General features: G+C 47.7%; 1 protein-coding gene across 5 annotated transcripts in view; it reads right to left on the bottom strand.

The window, feature by feature from the left end:
- Positions 1 to 19,283, bottom strand: part of LOC114660960 (myosin phosphatase Rho-interacting protein-like) — a 198,275-nt gene that overhangs the window by 132,005 nt on the left and 46,987 nt on the right. For all 5 annotated transcript variants that reach the window (XM_028813998.2, XM_028813997.2, XM_051934115.1 and 2 more), the window contains exon 4: positions 152 to 303. In XM_028813998.2, coding sequence (XP_028669831.2) covers positions 152 to 303 — 152 coding nt within the window. The remainder of the gene's footprint in view (positions 1 to 151; positions 304 to 19,283) is intronic.

Genomic DNA, 19,283 nt, shown 5'->3' with positions numbered 1-19,283 from the left:
TACATACGCTCAAAACCGGCGCCTTTCTGACAACAAGGGAAGAGCAGGAAGATGCTGGTAGTGCGTGTGCGGTAAACGCTTCTTCCTCCTGAGAACACCTGGACAGCACAAGACAACAGGCATGGCTAGGAACACAATGGTCTGCTCTTACCCATTGATGATCTCTTTGTTCTCCGCTCGGATGAAGTGCTCTTTTTCAGGAGTCACAACGCATAGGGAATTCTTCTGGCTTGTCCTCTTCTCTCCATCCACAACATCAAGGCACTGGTTCATGTTGATGGTGCCCTGGGGAAGCGTACTGGGCTGCAAGACAAGAGAAAGCAAGAGACACATGAGGCAATGCTGCACACCTGAAGTACCAGTATGTCGTTAGGTTAGTGGAAAGGTGGCTTCGTCGCTCCATTCTCTGTTCCCAATGTGCCCAGACACCTTACCAACACAAGGGCACATCTAGATTAAGTTATCCCAATAGACTCTCCCAAGATGCAACTGACCTGAGCAAAAAGACTGCACTTTGACAAATCAGACTTCTGTGAGAGTGAGGAACGCGAGCGGTCACCCCCTTACACTTGACATGACTGAAGGGGATGCCAATATATCCCATGATGCTTAGTGCTGGCTATGACACATTGGATCCCCCAACTCCGAGGAGCTGACTTTGCAGGGATCGCAGTGTGTGTGTGTGCTGCATGCCCTCTGCCACATGCGCAGATCAGCGTGCCACCACTGCCACTCTCCCCAGTGCCGCCCTTCTCCTACTTCTCGCTCGTGGCTGAGCCCTGGACGGTCTCTCTGCCAGGTCATTCCTAAGGAATTCTTGCAATGCTCCCCCTAATCAGCATTGCTGTTTTTCTTTCTCTCTTTCCCAATCTCCGCGTGTTAGGGCGCACTGCCAGCTCTCGTGTGTGTGTGTGTGTGCGCGTGTGTGTGTGTGTGGTTTTCTTCTCTCCCCTTCAAGCTGATCGGTGCACCTGCCGGCCTTGGAGGCCTGTCACTAATCCAGTTCAGCTGCCCAGACAGGTGTGGGGAGACCCGACTCGGCCATTTTGAGCGAGTCCCATTCCAGCTCAGGCCTTGCCCTCCTACCACATCCTGCTTACCATTTCGGGTCTGCGTGCGTCAAGTCCTCGCCCGTACTCCGGCACAGTTAAGCAACAATCCTCTCGGCAGTCTGGAATTCATGGAGGCAGAGGGCAAAAACCCAAAACATTTACGAAAGATGGCGACTTATTTTTGACTCGAGTCTTTCATAACAATTCCAGCTTCTGAACATTTAATCAAACCCAGGAGGCACATTTCTAGCACACATCACCAGGGAGCAAGCAGGGTGATTTCAAACTGGCTCTGCCCACCTGGACCGATGTCAGCCATTGAGTAAAGGGCACCAGCAGTAATGGCATCAGGGCACAAGTGGCACACTTGGCACCAGGGCCAATACGTGAGGCACAGTCATTGGGAGCAAAGGCCCCTGAACTATAAAGGTCTGCCACTTAAAACACAAGGACTGGGGGGTAAGAAACAAAGCCCCCAAATATAAATTATTAATTTAGCATGCATGCCTGTCGTTATGTTCCAGTATATGGTGAGTGACGGTTTGTGAGGGCGTAAGTTAGGGAAGTCACACGCAGGTGAAGGGCCACTAAAACGTCATCTCAGGAAAGCAGGCTGGAAAGAAAGGTCAGAGAGAAGGGACACTGCACGGATATAGTGGGTGTGGCCTGATCATGTGACAGTTTATAATAATAATAATAATACTAATAATAATAATACTTTTTATTTATTCAAGGCCTTACATTTCTAAGAACTCAAGGACACCCAACTAGCTGAAGCTTATGGAGAGATTTATTAGAGAGACCAACGAGGAGTCCACACAAGAAGTAACAAGACTGGCAGTGGTACGGCGGTGAGGGCGGCACGGACCGGGTGACGTTATTAATGCCAGGCTGGAAAGACAGAGGACTGTCAAGGATGACACCCAGACTCTGGACCCGAGGTGATGGGGAAACAAAGGAGTTATCAATAGCAAGTGACAGACAATCAGCTTTGTGCCAGGGTGTCGTACCGTGCCAGCCATTATGGATGTAGTGACAAGTCAAGCAAAATGGATTGGCAAACTAGAAAGATTTCAATATGCAGGCTTCGAGGCAACATGTAACCTTGATTAATATTAATAGGACAGAAAATATAACCAATACCGTCCATTTACCTCATCACAGCTGCTGGTTAAGGGCTTAATGCCGCTGACCGACGTCGTGCTGGACGCCGAGGGCTCCACTCTGCAGCCTGTCCCACCACTGTTACGGTTTTTCACGTTGGTCACACTGCCAGGTTAGAAGAGTTTGCTCTCAGTCTATGGCCCACACACACACTGGCGACTTTTTAAAAGCCTTGTTTCAATTTTCAATTTCTAGCAGTTGGCTCATCATGAGAGGCGATTTCTTACCCAGTATGAGCTGTGCGGCCATTAGGGGGCACTAGAGTGTGGTGCCCAAACTCCAACATCATGGAGACCAAACACCACCAGAAAAGTGTCACAAAGTAAAGTCACACATGGCAGGAGTAGGACTCTGATTATATGTCATGGGCCGTGGCGTATTAAAATCATTACGGATGATATTTCACATTGTTAACCTGCAAGTTACTTTCTTTTAACTCAAACCTCCGTCCTCTTGTGAAAGCCGCGAGCTTTAAAGCCAGAAAGTGGAGGTGTTAGTAGAGACACATGGCAGAGAAGTTCAACGAGCAAAAACCAAATCTTTCTGCTGTAAAAGGACAGGCTGGGAAGGTGAAAGGAAGCGGCCATTTTTCAGGACTTTCCATAAAAGCGCATAAAAGCGAGGTCCTTGAACCACTGGACACTCCTGTGTGTGCACCGCTCGTCCACATGTACAGCTACGGTCTACCAAAGCGACACTGGGCATCGAGGGCTTAGGGGTGTTCACCCAGGCCTTGACATGCTTTAAAAAGCCAGCAGCTTCAGGTGTAGGAAGGAGGACCAGGAAGAACACCGACACCAAGACGACCCACGCGGTGAAGATCAGCAACGTAACCATACGAGACTGAACGCCAGCACACACTGGGTGTGCCATCTGACATCATCTAAGGCTGCTCCTGAAATACCCAGCCTGTGAGGTGTCCCAGCCATTTGACCCTGGCAGATGTGGTCATACTACTGCTGAAGACCGTTTCAATCTGCCACCTGCTCGTCTTGCTGCTCCATCTTGACATCTTGGGTACAGAGAAGAGGAAAGTCAAGAACAGTAGCAGTCAATCCTGGGTGGTGTCGGTCCGTAGTCCTGGGGGCAGCAGCTGTACGCTGTGTCTACTTCCAGGCCAGGAGAACAACAGATGGGATGGCAGGATGTATGTGTAGGTCTACATAACAAAGAAGTGTGTTTTCAGAGGGGTCACTATTCCATGATAAAAGAGGCCATGATGAGAACACACGTACTGGAGTACAAGTACAAAAGACACAAGAAGAAGCACCCTGCTGCCTCAATGGGCCTTGCAGTCCACTAACTGCAGCCTTGTCTAACAGCAAAGTGCCACCCTAACTCCATTAATCCCCCCCGCCCCCCTTCACCTCCAGCAGGTCAGGCCCCCTCCAAACCTTCAGCAGTCTTTCCAACTCCAAGTTCAAATTGCACAAGGGCCAGCAAGTCCTGACCAAGAATTAGCAGCACGTCAGGACTGGGCACTGGGACTCCAGACACGTGCCCTAGTGGTCCCACCGTGATGTGCGCCACACTTTCAGAGAACTTTCATTTGAATTGTATTCTTTTCTAATGTATGTGGTCTGTAGGACATGGCCCTGTTCTCCAGCTTACCTTCTGGTTCACCATCTTCACACACTCGTTTCCACAGATGTCCTCAGCACGTGTTTTCTTTTGGCCAGCACTGTCCTCAATAGCTGCTTATTCTCTTCACATCTTCTATTCCACACTGTCTCCTTTCATTATCGTACGATGCTGGGCTTTCTCTTTGCACCTCTGTAGTATTCACTGTGCTCTCCATGCTCTCTTCGTTATTCACCGCCTACCTGCACTATTGTTTTAATTCCATCCATCACCACCTCTCTATGTAATTCCTTCTACTTCAGTACCTTTTAAACTTCTTTCCACGACACTCAAATGACCTCCTTGAGCTTCCATAACACCTGCTCTGCTGTCTCCTCGTATGTCTCCCACTTTATGACACATAGCCTGGCGCGCGGACAGCACCTCCTGTAAACCCAACCAGCTTCAGTCGGTGTGTCCTGTGGTAGCACCAAGTGTCCCTAGACCTCCTAACGGGACGAGCAACCCTAGTGACAAAGGGCTCCCCCCTAACAGCCACTTCTGGCACACAGGCGGTCTTCGTGTGGTGGGTCTCCTCTGTCCAATCCACACTCCAGTATATCTAATGCCCCCCCCCCTACAGTATTTGTCCATTCTTTGTGATGGGTCAGTCACACTAGTCAAACCCTGGGAGAATAATGAAACGCCTCGGCCTCGGGTTCTCCATTATCTCTTGTGATAACAAACACAGCACTGCTTGAATGCCAAACTGGTTTACTCCACTGGAAGAATTCAAACCCACCTGTTACCATAAAAGGGAAAACTAAAATTAGAGAAAAAGAAAAATGTAAAATCGTTTTAGCACACAGCAGCAGCGTACTTCTCCATCAGGGTGTCTGTCGGGTACCGTACACACCCTGAGCCTGACGGGCGGGCCGCCAACCCTCCTGTTTAATACTCTCACAGTGCCAGTTGGCTAACCTGGTGCCCCCTTAAGACTTGCTCTTTTTCAGATGGCCGGCTGCCACACAACTGACCTTTTAAAAGTCATCTCTACTGCACCCACTCAACACACCATTTGCCCAGCTGTCTTACTCCTGCTTAAGTCCTTCACCACCTGAACTATCCACCTGCCACGTAGTAAATAACCGAAGTCAAACCCACAGACACTAAAAACTGCATCAGAAACAAAACTGTCAGACCGACAGACAGACAGAGCGAGCATTCATTGAAATTTAAAGAAAACCGTCAGGTGCCCAAGATATCCAACCATCCACCTTCCACAACCTGCTTATCCCGAGTAGGATCCTGGGGAAGGTGAGGCCTATCCCAGCGAGAATGAGGTGCCACTCAGGAACAATCCCTCAACAGGGCACCAGTCTATCGCCGAATCAGGAAACAAAACCCAAAGATGAGAAACAAACATCAAGCCTTGTGTGTTAGAAACGAGACAAGCTGCTGCAAAAGGAGCTCGAAAGAATCCACAATCTTGGACAAGCAGGAAGGGTAGGACGCCAAGCACTGCACCACAGTTGATGTTTACATCACACACTCCCAGTCATCCATAAGCGCCAACAACTTAGCCGCCCTAAATGACCACAGTCTACAAAACTGGTGCCAGCGGAAAACAAAATGGAGTCATGGAATGAAGCAAAAATAATTTACCATCTTTAAAAAGAAAATGAAACTCCATTTAAATGGCGGAAATGAAGAAGACTTTGATTGTGCATTTTAAAGGTAACTGGGGACTCAAAAATATTAAAGTGGTTACATCATAAAAGTGACAACAAAAGTTTGCCCGTTGCTCTCATTTTCACTGTTCAATTTGATTTTATTTAAGTCACAGGTGTTCTCCTACTTGGAGTTCCCAACGTGTCCATGTAGGTTTCCTCCCAAAGTGCAAAGACATGCAGGTTTGGTAAAATGGCTGCTGCTAAACTGTGCGAGTGTGTGTGTGTTCACACCTGTGACGGACTGGCACCTTGTTGTCCAGGTGTTGTTCCTGTCTTGTGCCCCGTGATTTCCGGAATAGGCAGGTCAAGAACATGGATGGATGGATGGAGCATCCTGGTCAATCTGGCATTCATTCCCCATTTGGTCAAACTATGAACGGTGCTGGCTCCTCAGGAGCGTCCTAAACGGTACTCTTTGTTTCAATTGGCACAAATCAGAAGGCATCTGAGGATCAAAGTGTCTCTGAAGGCTGGTGGCACACCACACAGCTCCTAGACGAGTCGGAGAGAGTGTCCAAGTTAAAAACTGTCATACGGATGTCACTTCTTTATATATATAATACGCTACCGTGGCTGTCCAGGATTTTAAATCACCTGCAGCTACAAACCGTGTGACCGACTGACCTGAAATGTGGCACACGTGTACTACGCGACGTCTACTGTCCGCTTTCAGGGTGACGATTGACCTCCAAGGTTATTCCTCCTTTCATTTTCTTGTAGAACCAACTCTCGGCAGTGGGCTGCAGGGCAGCTGTGTGGCACATGTGTATGGGTGCCATTCTCATTCCCTACCACCTTCGCCGTCACTTCCCTTATGTCTTTATATCTTAAATCATTCTTGAGGCAGTTTAAGTGAAAAATTAAGGAAAACGTACAAAGTAATTGCAACACAAACACGGACTTAATCAGTTTTAATGCGAAAAGGTGCCAACGAAAGAAGAGAAGAAGCGAGCAGCTAGGGTGGAGAGAAGAAGAGCTGCTCAGGAAGGAACAAGCGCATCAACCTCTGAGCAAATGAATGATAAACGTAGAGAGAAAGAAAGAGGATGAGAACTACAAGTCAAGTGTACGCAGTGCGCCGTTACTGGTTATATGATGAGAATTGTGGGAGATGACGGATTACAAGACTTTCCAGCACAGCGTCAAACTTCCAAAGTGTCACTAGCTTGTCACATGCTGGAAGCTGGCTAGCAGCACTCAAACCTGTCCAGATGCTTTCCAGGTATGGCGACTTCAGTCACAGTCTCCTCCATTTCATTTTCTTTTGTGGTGTGGAACAAGGAGTGTGAGCCAACAGTCCGACAGGCTCCTCTTCCAAATAGAAGTTTTCCATTTGTGTCCTTGTGGTGGCATGGTGGTGCACATTGTACTGCCAGGTGAGCGCCCCCTCGTTACCAGACTCATAATAACTGAAAGGCAAACCTGCTTCAGTTTGCTGGTGACAGCTGCAGGTAGCCCTGACCAATGTGAAACGACACAAGTGGCACTAATGGGCATGTGCCACATTACGGTTTCCAACTCACTAAGATTATGTCAATGAAGGCTACAACTGAAAGTCGCTGGAAAGCTTGTGTAGTGTGACGGTGACGTGACTTGGACAGCAGAGAGTGCGCTTTGCTGCCATGGCTAACTTTGGTCTCTTACGCTACTCGCAAGTCCTGCTTGGCCCACGTTCTCGCTTTACAGTACAGCAGCTCTCATCCTGCACCTGTCACCCACTCACCACCTTCTGCTCTCTTTCTGTCCCCCCATCACTGTCTGAAAGTCTTGCACAAGTAATCAGCATCACGTGACATCCCAGAAGACACCCCTAGGTCCTCCAGGCTGCTCTCACTTTCACAAGTCGGCAAAATCAAAGATGAAGAGTGCTGATCATCTCGCAGGCCACACGCCTGTTTAGCTCAGGTTTCCTCCTCGCCACTGCTGTGGGCGGCTGGCTGGCCTGCTGGGATGACCTCCGTGCAAAGCTGGCGTCCTGAAATTCAAGCCTTTCCAAAAGACAAACACCGTGGTGCTGACAGCAGCACTCAATGCGCTGTTTTACTGCTCGGGACCTTCTGTTGAACATGACCCCCTGACCTTGACCACCACGCCCCCAACAGAGACACACGGGCAGGGCTGGGCACGGTTTGTCAACACAAATGGATTTTACTTCCTGCAGCACGTCCAGGTGTTCATTGCCCCCGTGACTGTGGCGGGACTCAAAGCGTCCGCAGTGGTCTGCCGTCTGTCCGCACGCTCACCCTGACTCATCAGCCTGCCAGAGAGCAGGGCACAGTGCCAGCCAGCCAGCCAACTGTAACAAAGAGAGAGACAGAGAGAGGGAGACGCATCGACAAAGGCGGAGAGAAGCAACGTAGGATGAGAGCACAAGGACATCCTGGGCCACACATTTCAAAGAGTTTGCTGTGATGAATCCAAGCGAATGCCAAACCTCTTGACTTGACGGCAATCTGAGTTTATTCAATCTTCAGCGGGCCTCGGGACAGGTGAACGTCAATAAGCCCCGCTCTCCCTTGACCCTACATTGTATTTCTTGCTATTATATAAAAAATCTTGGAAGGAGACGAGACATGACTTTCTCAGAGAGACACTTTCACATCCCGCGAGACGAGACTTGGTGCGCAGAGATTTAACCACAATGGAAATAAAAGACAAAGAGTAGATGACAAAGTAGAACGTCGTAAAGAATTCAAAAAATGATACACATGCAGAGCAGGTTAGAGAGAATGGAAGTGCGAAAATTGGAAAATCTCAAAAAACTGTTTGCGCTAATGCGATCTTTACTAACGGAAAATATTACTCGGTGAAATAACGGAACAGCGAAAAGAGATTGAACATTTTGTTCAGATTTCAACTTTAAGTTGGAGACGTGTAGATCATCTAATTCGTGTTGCCATCAGGGAGAAGTCGCGTTTCTACTAATGAAGAGGCGGATTTTGTGAGAATTCACTGATGTGTTGTTTGGTGAAAGTGAAATCCTGCGAGAGAAAAAATATCAAACCCTGGGAGACAAGAGATTTGGAAAAGTCCCACCCACATAACCACGCCCACGGGTCAATCATCTCTCATTTGTGTGAATGCTATTGGCAGACACAGTTTGTGTAGAGAGAAAGGAACGACATTCACTCACGGGCAGTCATATGTTACGTTGTCACGATGTAACTCCAAACACAGAATCAAAATTCAATGCAATATTCACGAAAAGGTAAAAGCGAAAAGAGATTGAATATATGGACAGAGGTGATATGACAGTTTAAACCCTTACAAGATCTCCATCCTTCTAAGTCGGAGACGTGTAGATCGTCTAATTTGTGTTGCATTCAGAGAGAAGTCATGTTTCTACTAATTAAGAGGTGTATTCTGTGAGAAGTCACTGATGTGTTCTTTGGTGAAAGTGAAATCCTGCGAGAAGAGATTATGCAAAGAGATTTGGAAAAGTCCCGCCCACATGTAAAACATTTACAGCCACGCCCACGGGTCAGTCATCTCTCATTTGTGTGAATGCTATTGGCAGACACAGTTTGTGTAGAGAGTAAGGAACGACATTCACTCACAGGCAGTCATATGTTACGTTGTCACGATGTAACTCCAAACACGGAATCAAAATTCAATGCAATATTCACGAAAAGGTAAAAGCGAAAAGAGATCAAATATATGGACAGAGGTGATATGACAGAAGGATGGAGATCTTGTAAGGGTTTCAACTAAGTCGGAGACGTGTAGATCGTCTAATTTGTGTTGCCATCAGAGAGAAGTCGTGTTTCTACTGATGAAGAGGTGTATTCTGTGAGAAGTCACTGATGTGTTCTTTGGTGAAAGTGAAATCCTGCGAGAAGAGATTATGCAAAGAGATTTGGAAAAGTCCCACCCACATGTAAAACATTTAGAGCCACGCCCACGGGTCAATCGTTTCTCATTTGTGTGAATGCTATTGGCAGACACGGTGTGTGTAGAGAGAAACACGATATTCACGATATTGTCACGATGTCATTCCAAACACGGAATCAAAACTTAATGCGATGGACGAAAAGGAAAAAGCAAAAAGAGATCAAATATACGGACAGAGGTGATATGACACAAGGATGTGGATCTTGTTTGGCTTTAAACTTTAAGTCGGAGACGTGTAGATCGGCTAATTCGTGTTGCCATCAGGGAAACGTTGTGTTGCCTCACAATGAAGAGGTGAATCCGCGAGAATTCAAAGATTTGTTGTTTGGTGAAAGTGAAATCCACATACGCGAGTGACTGGCGCGTGGCACAGGCCGCTAGTATTATTTTAAATTGATCACAAAGCTGCATATTCCAAGGCAGAGTCATTGGGCACACCTACAACATGGCACAGTTCTAGTCATACCAGGACAGTGTAAGGTCACTCATTAACTTAACAGGCAACTGAAAACCACTTGGGAACAGAATGGGCAGAAGAAAAAAAAAAAAAAAAAAAGTCATTCAGCCATAAAAAGCACACCGAGGCTTCTGGACGCTACTTGAGCAGGTGTCCATGACAGCGGGCAGCAGCAGATGACATCTCTCTGGGTTTGGTTTAACAGACGAGGAGCTCAGCACAGGTGACTCTGACAGCCCACACTTGAAGAAGCGCACCCAGAATGCCCAAGCAGCATTAGAAAACAGTCACCAAGAAGCTCCCACCACTAAGGTCTGATCCCCTACTGGGCGCAACAACTTGGACCCCTATGGTACAGCGTGGGGGATTCTGCTGGGTGCCAAGACTGCCCTCCTCTCCCCCTGCCACTCAGAGGTGCCTCTAGACCGGGGTAAGGGATGACATGGGGTGCAAGGACACATTTGTTAATCTTCAATGGAGTGAAGAGGAGGAAGACCAGAATGCAAGATGTCATAACCAGCAAATACAAACCGTGGGGCCATCGTGCTGCCAGCCAGCATGTGCTGCCTTTCTGCAAACAGCGGGCAGGCTGAAGGGTGTGCGTACTTCTCACTGTGGTGAGGGTCGAAATCAGCCAGAGAAGCCGTCATGGAATACGCTGGATGGCCGAGCCGCACTCCTGAACCTCTGCACTGATTCTGCCACAAAGGGCTGCACCCTCGATTTTCAGCTTCAACATCAACATCCTAATGAAGCAGATAAGGACACATGGAGAGGGGTCCTCACTGTCAGCTCCCAGTCACTCAGAGTGAAGCATGCCTGAAAAAAGAGACCACCCATATGTTCTCCATGTGTCCACCACAAATGTGGGTTCTGAGGACAGACCGTCACCTGTCTGCTCCCCAAAGTCAATGACCATCTATGCCCTCCAGCACCCAAAGTCATGCAAAATAAACACCGCTTTACTGTTCAAGTGGAATGGGAATGAACAAGTACCCCAACGAGACCACCTCTGACTTGGTACAACTTCAATTCTCATGTGTACAGTCGACAGCCCCCCAAAGGTCCTCTGTGAGCTCTCACAATCTGTACGCTCTTGGGGGTGAACTGTCATCTGCACTTCACCCGTTTGTCACCATGCCATGTTAAAATATCGAAGCTGGGAGCACCGCCCCCCCGTCTGTGGCGTCAACGAACACACACACACACACACACAAAGAAAAACAAGGGTGCCAGGGCTCGCCAACGCTCTGTGCAGGTCTCCTGGCCTAACAAAACACAAACCAGTCACTGTCAATGGCAGCAGTGATCTCCTCATCTCCTTCTCACAGGCCTACACTTGACGAGTGACACCGTGTCTTGTACGCCGCCACATGTGACGCACTGAAGGGGATGCCACTTCCACATCAGCATGGAGACAATGCCAGCAGCACCAACAGGGTACAACAGTGCACAGGCCAATCGGTCACAAGTGGGCATACCTACAAAGGGACTTCTGAGCGTCAAAGATCACAGGTGACAAGTGACATCACAAACAGGACAGCGACTGAGGTGTGAAGAAGGTCACAGGCAGACAGACAGGACTTTATTTATCAAAGGGGAAATGGAGCTTTTTACAGAAGCTCAAGAAACAATAATAAAAATATTATAACACACAAACAATAAGCCCTCAGACAAGAATTACAAAAGGGGGCTTAATGATGACAGAAGTCCTGGGGAGGCCCTCTAAAGACGCACTGCTGTAGAAGCCCCACTGGAGTTCCTGGACATCGAATGACTTGTTAGCTAAAAGTCCTTAGTGCTACACAGCAAGGATGTGCAGTGTTGTTCATAACGGCCATCAGTTTTGTTGTCTGGTCCAAAGGCCATCGTGTCACTGTGCACACCTTCTTGGCTCTCAGAGTTGCAGAACATGTAAAGGACATCACCACCCATGGTGACCTTTCAGCGTAAGGCATCGGCTCTGCTCTGCCCTGCCCTTTCTTCTGTGTGTTACCAGACCAGTCCATCATGTCACCGATGGGCTCTCTCTAGAATCTGCAGCTGTGCCACTCCCTGAATGGTGGGTGACTGGGCACAGAGGCTTTGTCATGTGGCAGTTCCTTGGTTTTGCGGATGTTGTATTTTCAGACAGTTCTCCATGTGACTCCTCTTCTCTCCCTCATTTTCTTTATCAATACATCCCATCAGTGCAGAATCATCTCAGAATTTCTTCAAGCGACACAACCCGGTGGAAAATGGATCATCTGAGGTGTATGATGGTCAACATAAAAAGGGTGACAGGTCTGCTCCTTGTGCTGCTCACAAACTAAGGCTGCCCAACCTACTGTTCCTTATCCAGGCCACCACAGGCTCATCCACCTGAATGGAGCGGACGGCCCTGTGGTTGCTCAAGTCTTGCAGAGCCTTGTGGAGCAAATGGAGAACTGCATCTTCTACTCCGGTCTTTGATAGTCAAACTGTACTGTAGTGAGTGCAAGTGGTCCTTCACAATATAAGTCCACGACCAGCCTCGTGAAGGTCTTCATGATGTGGGACACAAGGGCCACCGGTCTGAAGTCAGGCGCCTGCCTTACAAGCCAGCAGCAGAACTTTCTGGAGTCTCTGGGGTAGACTGAGCAGGTAGCAGAGGATGACACAAAGGTGGCCAGCGCAGGCCTGAAGTACTCGAGGACAGACTCCGTTTGGTCCTGTGGGTTTTATTATGTGCAGCCTCCTCTGCTGGTCATCAGTTCTGGAAAGCCAATGCTGATGGTCAGAGGTGGGCTCATGACTGGCCATGCCAGTGAAAGGAGGAGACGTAAAAGACATACAAGGAGGAGAGAAGGTGTGGGGCTACTGGCCATTGGAAGAAGGTGGCAGCAAGAGGGAGCGAGTCCAGACAGGTTTATCAGGGACAAATCTATCAAAATCAGCTTAGTCCACATTGCCTTCTAACAGCCCAGTCCACACCACACTTCCTTCATGTTGTTCGGAGGGAGTCGGTTTTCTATTTAAAGCTCCCTTCATGTGACTTTTTCTTCAGCACGCTCTGCCCACCCATCAGAAGCTCTGCGTCCCCAGATTTGAAAGCTCTCGTCTCATCATCTCCACAGTACTAAACGCAACACGTGAAGAACATGTGGGGTACCTCACTACCACGGGTCTGCCATTCAATCTCAAAATCCAATAAAAACCCAGCTGGTGTTAGGCAGGGGGGGTCCAAGTCTGGACGGGATGTTAGCTGGCTAATTCCAGAACAAGCACTTCGTCGGCCCAACCATGAAATTCAACTTTTGCTCCTTTGATTCTGATTGGATAATAAAGTTACTCGGATTTGAAATGGAAACAGAAATCCAAAGTGCAGAGCTAGGAGACGACATGGGGCTGGACAGACAGACATCAGCCACTGGGGGGAGCCAGTGTCCACGTTATTAGGTGGGGGTCCAGGCGGACACCTCAGAGTCACACTCAGGTGAGGCCACCACTCGCCAACCTCTCCAGCGACTCGATTTGTTTCAGACGTAGTTTTGTTAAACGTGACTTGCTTGGATGGAATGTTATTGGATTTTAATAAAATGTTTCACAAAAAAAAGAGAACCTCTGTGAGCCTTCAGAGAGCTCAGTTAGTCAAGGCAACTGGTGCAGGACTCACCCCCCGCACCCATCAAACCACCCCTTCACAACACACAAGAGATCTCCGGATCTGTGGCAGCGTACCAACTTGTTGTGCACAGGTGACAGGAGAGCGGGCAGAGCGAGATGGCATCGTGGGGAGCTTGCTCAATAGTAAAGAGGGGAGTGCCAGAGCAGGAGGTGGCAAACCAGTGCAACTGCCGATATTTGTGATGGCATAAAGCTCAGCAGGATGGATGCAGTGCATGCTGGGCTATATAAGGCGCCACTTCTGGAATGTGTAGTTGTGTACATGTAGTTGATCATGCCCCTCAACATGCCCACAGCTAAATGTCAGCCAAGTCACCGTTCATTACCAGTCCTGATGAGGGACCCTAACTGAGCCTTAAAACTCACAAAGTGGGTGGGCATGCAGTCTACCCCGATGCTTTCGTGCCACGCCTCACATTCTAAGCATCCCACACACGTCTCCAAACCCCAAATGCCTCACGTGCAGAAAGCTGTCACACACTTTTGAGGCTGGTGGGCCATGAGGACGAGCTCATGAGTGAGCGGTGCAAAAATTCAAGGAATGAAGCACAAGGAAGAATGTGGGTAGGGCAGCATTTCAGCTACGCTAAGCCTCCATGACACGTGCTGCACAACCCAGACAGCCCACTGCCAGCGGCCTGCCCTCTTCCTACTCGTGACTCGTGCCTGACCCTCAACACAAGGGGCACGGGGCCATTAGTGCAAGTGAAAGGACCACAACGCTAACCCGAGATGTCGTCAGCACTTGGCGATTGTGCTCAAAGTGAAGGGTGGCGCACACAAGGCAGTGCCCCCATAGCGATACCCTCTCTGTTTGACTCAATGTAACATTTAAGAACAGAAACCAAGAGCAGCAGCTCTGCATCGCTGCGTCACTCGTTTCAGTAATACAGCATCACCCACGTGAAATGGTGATGGCCTCCTTAGATACCCTGTTGACTATCAACCCCACCACACCACCGCGCTTCAACCAAAGGTGACTGACTCCACAAGAGGTGAGGACAAAAGGCTGTTGAAACAAGTACCACACCAAGACCTCTACCGTCTACAAATGGAGGACTTTTGAAACAGTGGGAAATGCTGCCCAGGGAAGGCCTGCCCAAATTACCCAAAGGGCATAGGGACAACTACAGAGGATCCCAGAAGGACATCCAAAGAGCTGAAGGCCTCTCCAGCCTCACATAAAGGTCAGAGTTCATGGCTCCGTGACTGAGATGAAATGGGAGTCAGGGATGAGGAGCAAGGCAGAGACAAAGAAAGACCTAAACGGAATGATCCCAAAGTCTGTCAAGAAGTCCAAAGGCCATCTCTTTGGAGGACACAGGGCCCGCTAGGACTGGCATTCAAACAATAAGAACATCAGACCTGCGATAACATGGGGAGGAGATGCTTTTGAAGACTTGCCAGGAATTCTGTACTTCACCAGAATATTCTTAAGAGGAATAAAAAGTCCACTCGTCTGTCCGTGACTGGGGGCTAAATCGTCACTGGGCCAAGCAGCAGGACACAAAAGCCAGTCAACCTCGGATGTTTTGGAGTGGCCAAGTCAAATTCTTGATTTGAACCCGAGACCAGGACCTGAAACGAGCAGTTCACGCTTGCCGCTCTACTAACGGGACTGAATGAAAGGTGTTGTGCAAAGACGAGCGACTGAAAAAGTCCTCGGCAATGACGTGAAAGAGCCAGATCAAGTTCTAGGCAGCCTTTAGTGCTCATCACCAATTACTCCTACAGGTGCTGCGATCAACTACTAAACCATGGGGGCAATGGCTGTACCTACATGAGCGACAGAGTGCTGGGATTGAAACTCAATGTTACAGGAGGGGAACCACAAGTCTGAGGCCATCCACGGTGTAAAATACGCATAAACAGATGATATTTGGGGACCAACGTAGGATAAAGAAAGCCAGGGATGGCACACAAAGAAAAGCTACAGGCGCTTAGTAGTTGGCTATCCTGCCAGCTCTAGGAGAGTTTCAGTTTCTTCTTTGGCATGTGATTGGCTTCTACTTCAGGGTCTACTGCGCCTTTTATAACTCACACTGCTCAAAATACAACTCATAAAAAACGCTAAGACTTGCACTGGGTGTGACGAAGATGGCCAGGATTAGAAATGAGGACATCAGAGGGTCCACTCAGGTTGGGAGACAAAGTTAGCGAGGCGAGATGGCACTGGTTTGGACATGTGAGGAGGAGAGATGAGGGGTATACTGGGAGAAGGGTGCTAAGGATAGAGCTGACGTGTAAGGGGAGAAGAGGAAGGTCTAAGAGAAGGTTTATGGATGTGCTGAGGCGATGGGTGTGACAGAGCGAGATGACAAGGACAGGAAGATATGGAAGAAGATGATCCGCTGTGGCAACCCCTAATGGGAGCAGCCGAAAGAAGAAGAAGAAATTCCAGGGATGCAGCAGGTACAACTCATCTTCATTCTAAATACCCACAACTGAAGAAAGTGCAGCAAATCTGATCAGGTGCCACACGCCCACGGCCGCTTCACTTTGGAAGCCATTTTCAAAGCTGTTAACTTCTTGACAGTTTTTAAGCATCTATAAACACAGCTATGGATGAATTCTGAGAACGTAGAAGACACAATGAACTTAACTTAAAATCAACAAACAAACCTCGAGGACTGCGAATGCCTTTCCTTTTATTCATTTCTGCATGTGATCACTCGGTAAGTGACGGATGTTGCGCAGGCCGCTGTGTGGATCACAAGCTGCAGTCACGTTTTGTATTTTTTGAGCTCATGCACAAGTGTGAATTCTGATGTGCTAGTGAAGAGCTCTGAAGTGAAAGTCACAACAGGACTCTGCACCCTGGGGAACTCCATTTTTTCTTTTCCTTTCTAGTCATAACCTCACTCTCTGTCTCGACGCCCAGATCACAAGCACCCGCCATTTTCAACCTCTGTCTGTCACTGTTGCATTGTTCAGAGGGTTCAATGTGTCTGAGGCTGATGACATCTCTATGTAGCGCTCAGGAGAAGATCACGTGAGGTAGTGAGTAAATAGAGAAAGGTGCAGGCTGGCGTGGCGTGGCATGCGTGGCTGGGGTTGTCAAGACCACTCTTGATAACAGGGCCTTTCCTCAGTGAATTCAAGCATAGCCACAGCCTTCACAATTCTTAACTCACCGCCAAGTAACCCCCCCCCCCCCCCCCCCCCGACAAACATTTATACCACCCATCTGACACCAGACAAAGGCCCACCTACTGTACTGCCAGTGCTCAAAAATTAAGAACAGCCTTCACCATAAAACACGTACTCCGCCATATAAAACAACTAACAAAACAAGAACAGATGTCAGCAGGTGTCTTGTCGTGCTAGCGGAGCATTGACAGGAAAACACAAGAACTCACTGGTCAAATGACCTTGGCCATACGGGTACTACCCTCCCTGGAGTTAACCGCAAGTCTCTCTCGGCTCCAAATTCAATGAGAAAACTGTTAAGGCCGAGACAGGGAAACCTGAGATACAGCGTGAAGTCCAAATTACACTCCGGGCAGAATTCTGCTGCCATCTTGTGAATGAAATAACAATCATGTCTCTCTATTATAAAAGGAAATCCGGGGACAAGACTTTTTCAAATAGATCATGACAAGACCTGCCCTCCTCTCAACTATTTCCAGTTCACGGCCCACAGCTTTTGTCAGACGCACTCACTTCCTGTGCTCTCAGCTCTGGTCATTTTTTCGTTTTTCTCACTTTAAGTTCTCAATTAAAGAAGACGTATTATGTCCAAATGTTATTGAAGAATTTCATCACAAAGGGTTATAAACAGAAGAAATGAGTACACGGGCAATCGTAGCACCAAGAAACGAGTAAGTCAAACGAATTAACATGAAAATTATGTATCAATAGACTCTGCTGAGACAGTTGGTGGGGATGGTGAGGAAGATGAAAACATCAACTTACAATATCAGAAGGAATATCTACAACTTATGTTAGGGATGGGTATAATGTTCTAAGATGTTTTCTTGGAAGAAATAAGTGGATAGTACTGGCGAGCTTTGTTGGGCTGAATGGCCTGTTCTCGTCTAGAGTGCTCTAATGTTCTAACCGTTAACACCGTCCGGTCTTCCACCACACAAATTACTGTGTATAGAGGACGTATCTTAATGTTATTACGTAATTTATATCTGAGCGATGGACTATGTAATAGGACAAGATTAGTTGTATTCAAAATTGGTCAAACAATTCTGACATGGAAAATATTAACAAGCGACAAGAAAGGTAATGTAGTCCATGTTCACTAATGACATGAGACACCAAAGGAGATCTCGATATGCCATTCGTATTTAAACGTTTACAGTTTCCCGTTAGAAAAGCTTTGCCAAAGACAATTAACAAATCACAGAGACAAACAATCGAAAAAGTCAGTTTATTTATTAGAGAGAAACAAACGAAATTCACTCACGGGCAGTTATATGTTGCGTTGTCACGATGAAAGTCCAAACACGGAACCAAAATTCAATATGATATTGATGAAAAGTTAAATTGAAGTTTTACAGTAAAAGTGTAAGTTTAAAAAGTTTTTGCGTGTTAATTTCAAAGCCAAACAGAACGAAATTGTATAACACAACGAATACCTTTAACGCAACATGAAACACAATTTACTTTTAAATTATTATGTTTTACTATTTTTTAATTTGGTTAACTATTCGCTGTAATGTAGAATAGTTAGTTCTATTATTCACATGTAACAATCCACATGAAAATAACAATCTGTTTAAATTGGACATCCGCATCCCCACACACGAGCGGCAGAGCCGTGAAGAGGCTACTGTGTAGTACCCGCCCGGGGGTTGGCGAGCGAAGCGAGGCGGGGGGCAGCGCCCCCTAGTTGTTACCTCATGAATATTTCTATGAGTTCTGCTACTCTATGGTAACTCATCAATATTCATAAGTAGGGTGGAGCCTTTCACTAAAAAACACAAGGGGGTGTAAAAGTGAAGCTGAACAAACTGAAGCCTCATCAGTTAAATCAAGCGACAGTGGACATTAACACGGAGAGTGAATCAGACCCACAGAGCTCCAGACAACCAAACCGCTGGACAAGAGAGACGCTGGCCCCCTAAGCACTGATCACAATGCAGCAACTGTCAATGTTTGAGTGGAGGAAATGTGGATGTCACTAAGCTTTGTGCTGTGGCAGCCTACAACAACACAATGGGTGGCGGTGGTCAAGTGGATCAGGCCCCGACCATCTCACTCCAAGAAGAAACACACTTCTACAGTCCCGAGGGTGACGTCAGGCTGTGCGTTTCAAAACCAAGGACACGTACTAAATCTGCACCAGTACAGCAGTGGCCACCGGACAGGCCTTTCCAATTGTGGCAGCAGGTGCACAAACATCTGGGCCGATGACCCTCAGCAGGAAGGCCTCTGGGTGTTTGTGTCTGCTTGTTGAAGCTCCTTGGGTTTGCATTTCTGGTGGTCAGTCTGGCTTGCTTCTAGGACCACCATATGTTTAGAAGAAGCACACCATGGATGATAGGTAAAACGTATGCTGCCTGTTTTAGAGATGCCAATGCTCCAGGATGCTACAAGTCCTCCTTCTAAACTGCAGGTTTACACGGGTGCCTTCTGCTCGAATTAGGTAAACATTTTCTAAGTGCACATTTCAACGTTTTTGATCTTTACCAGTCACCTTGGTTCCAGGAAGAAACTCAGGAAAGCTAATGTGCACTTCAGGCACTTTCCATTTTATCATGTTACGTCTTGCTGGACTCCATTTCATAAATGACTGACTGAAGCCAGAGCTCGGCGCCCAAACAAGCC

Source organism: Erpetoichthys calabaricus, chromosome 11 (genome assembly GCF_900747795.2).
Source record: "Erpetoichthys calabaricus chromosome 11, fErpCal1.3, whole genome shotgun sequence".
In the NCBI taxonomy this organism is placed as follows: Eukaryota; Metazoa; Chordata; class Cladistia; order Polypteriformes; family Polypteridae; genus Erpetoichthys; species Erpetoichthys calabaricus.
This window is presented reverse-complemented; position numbering and strand designations above follow the sequence as displayed.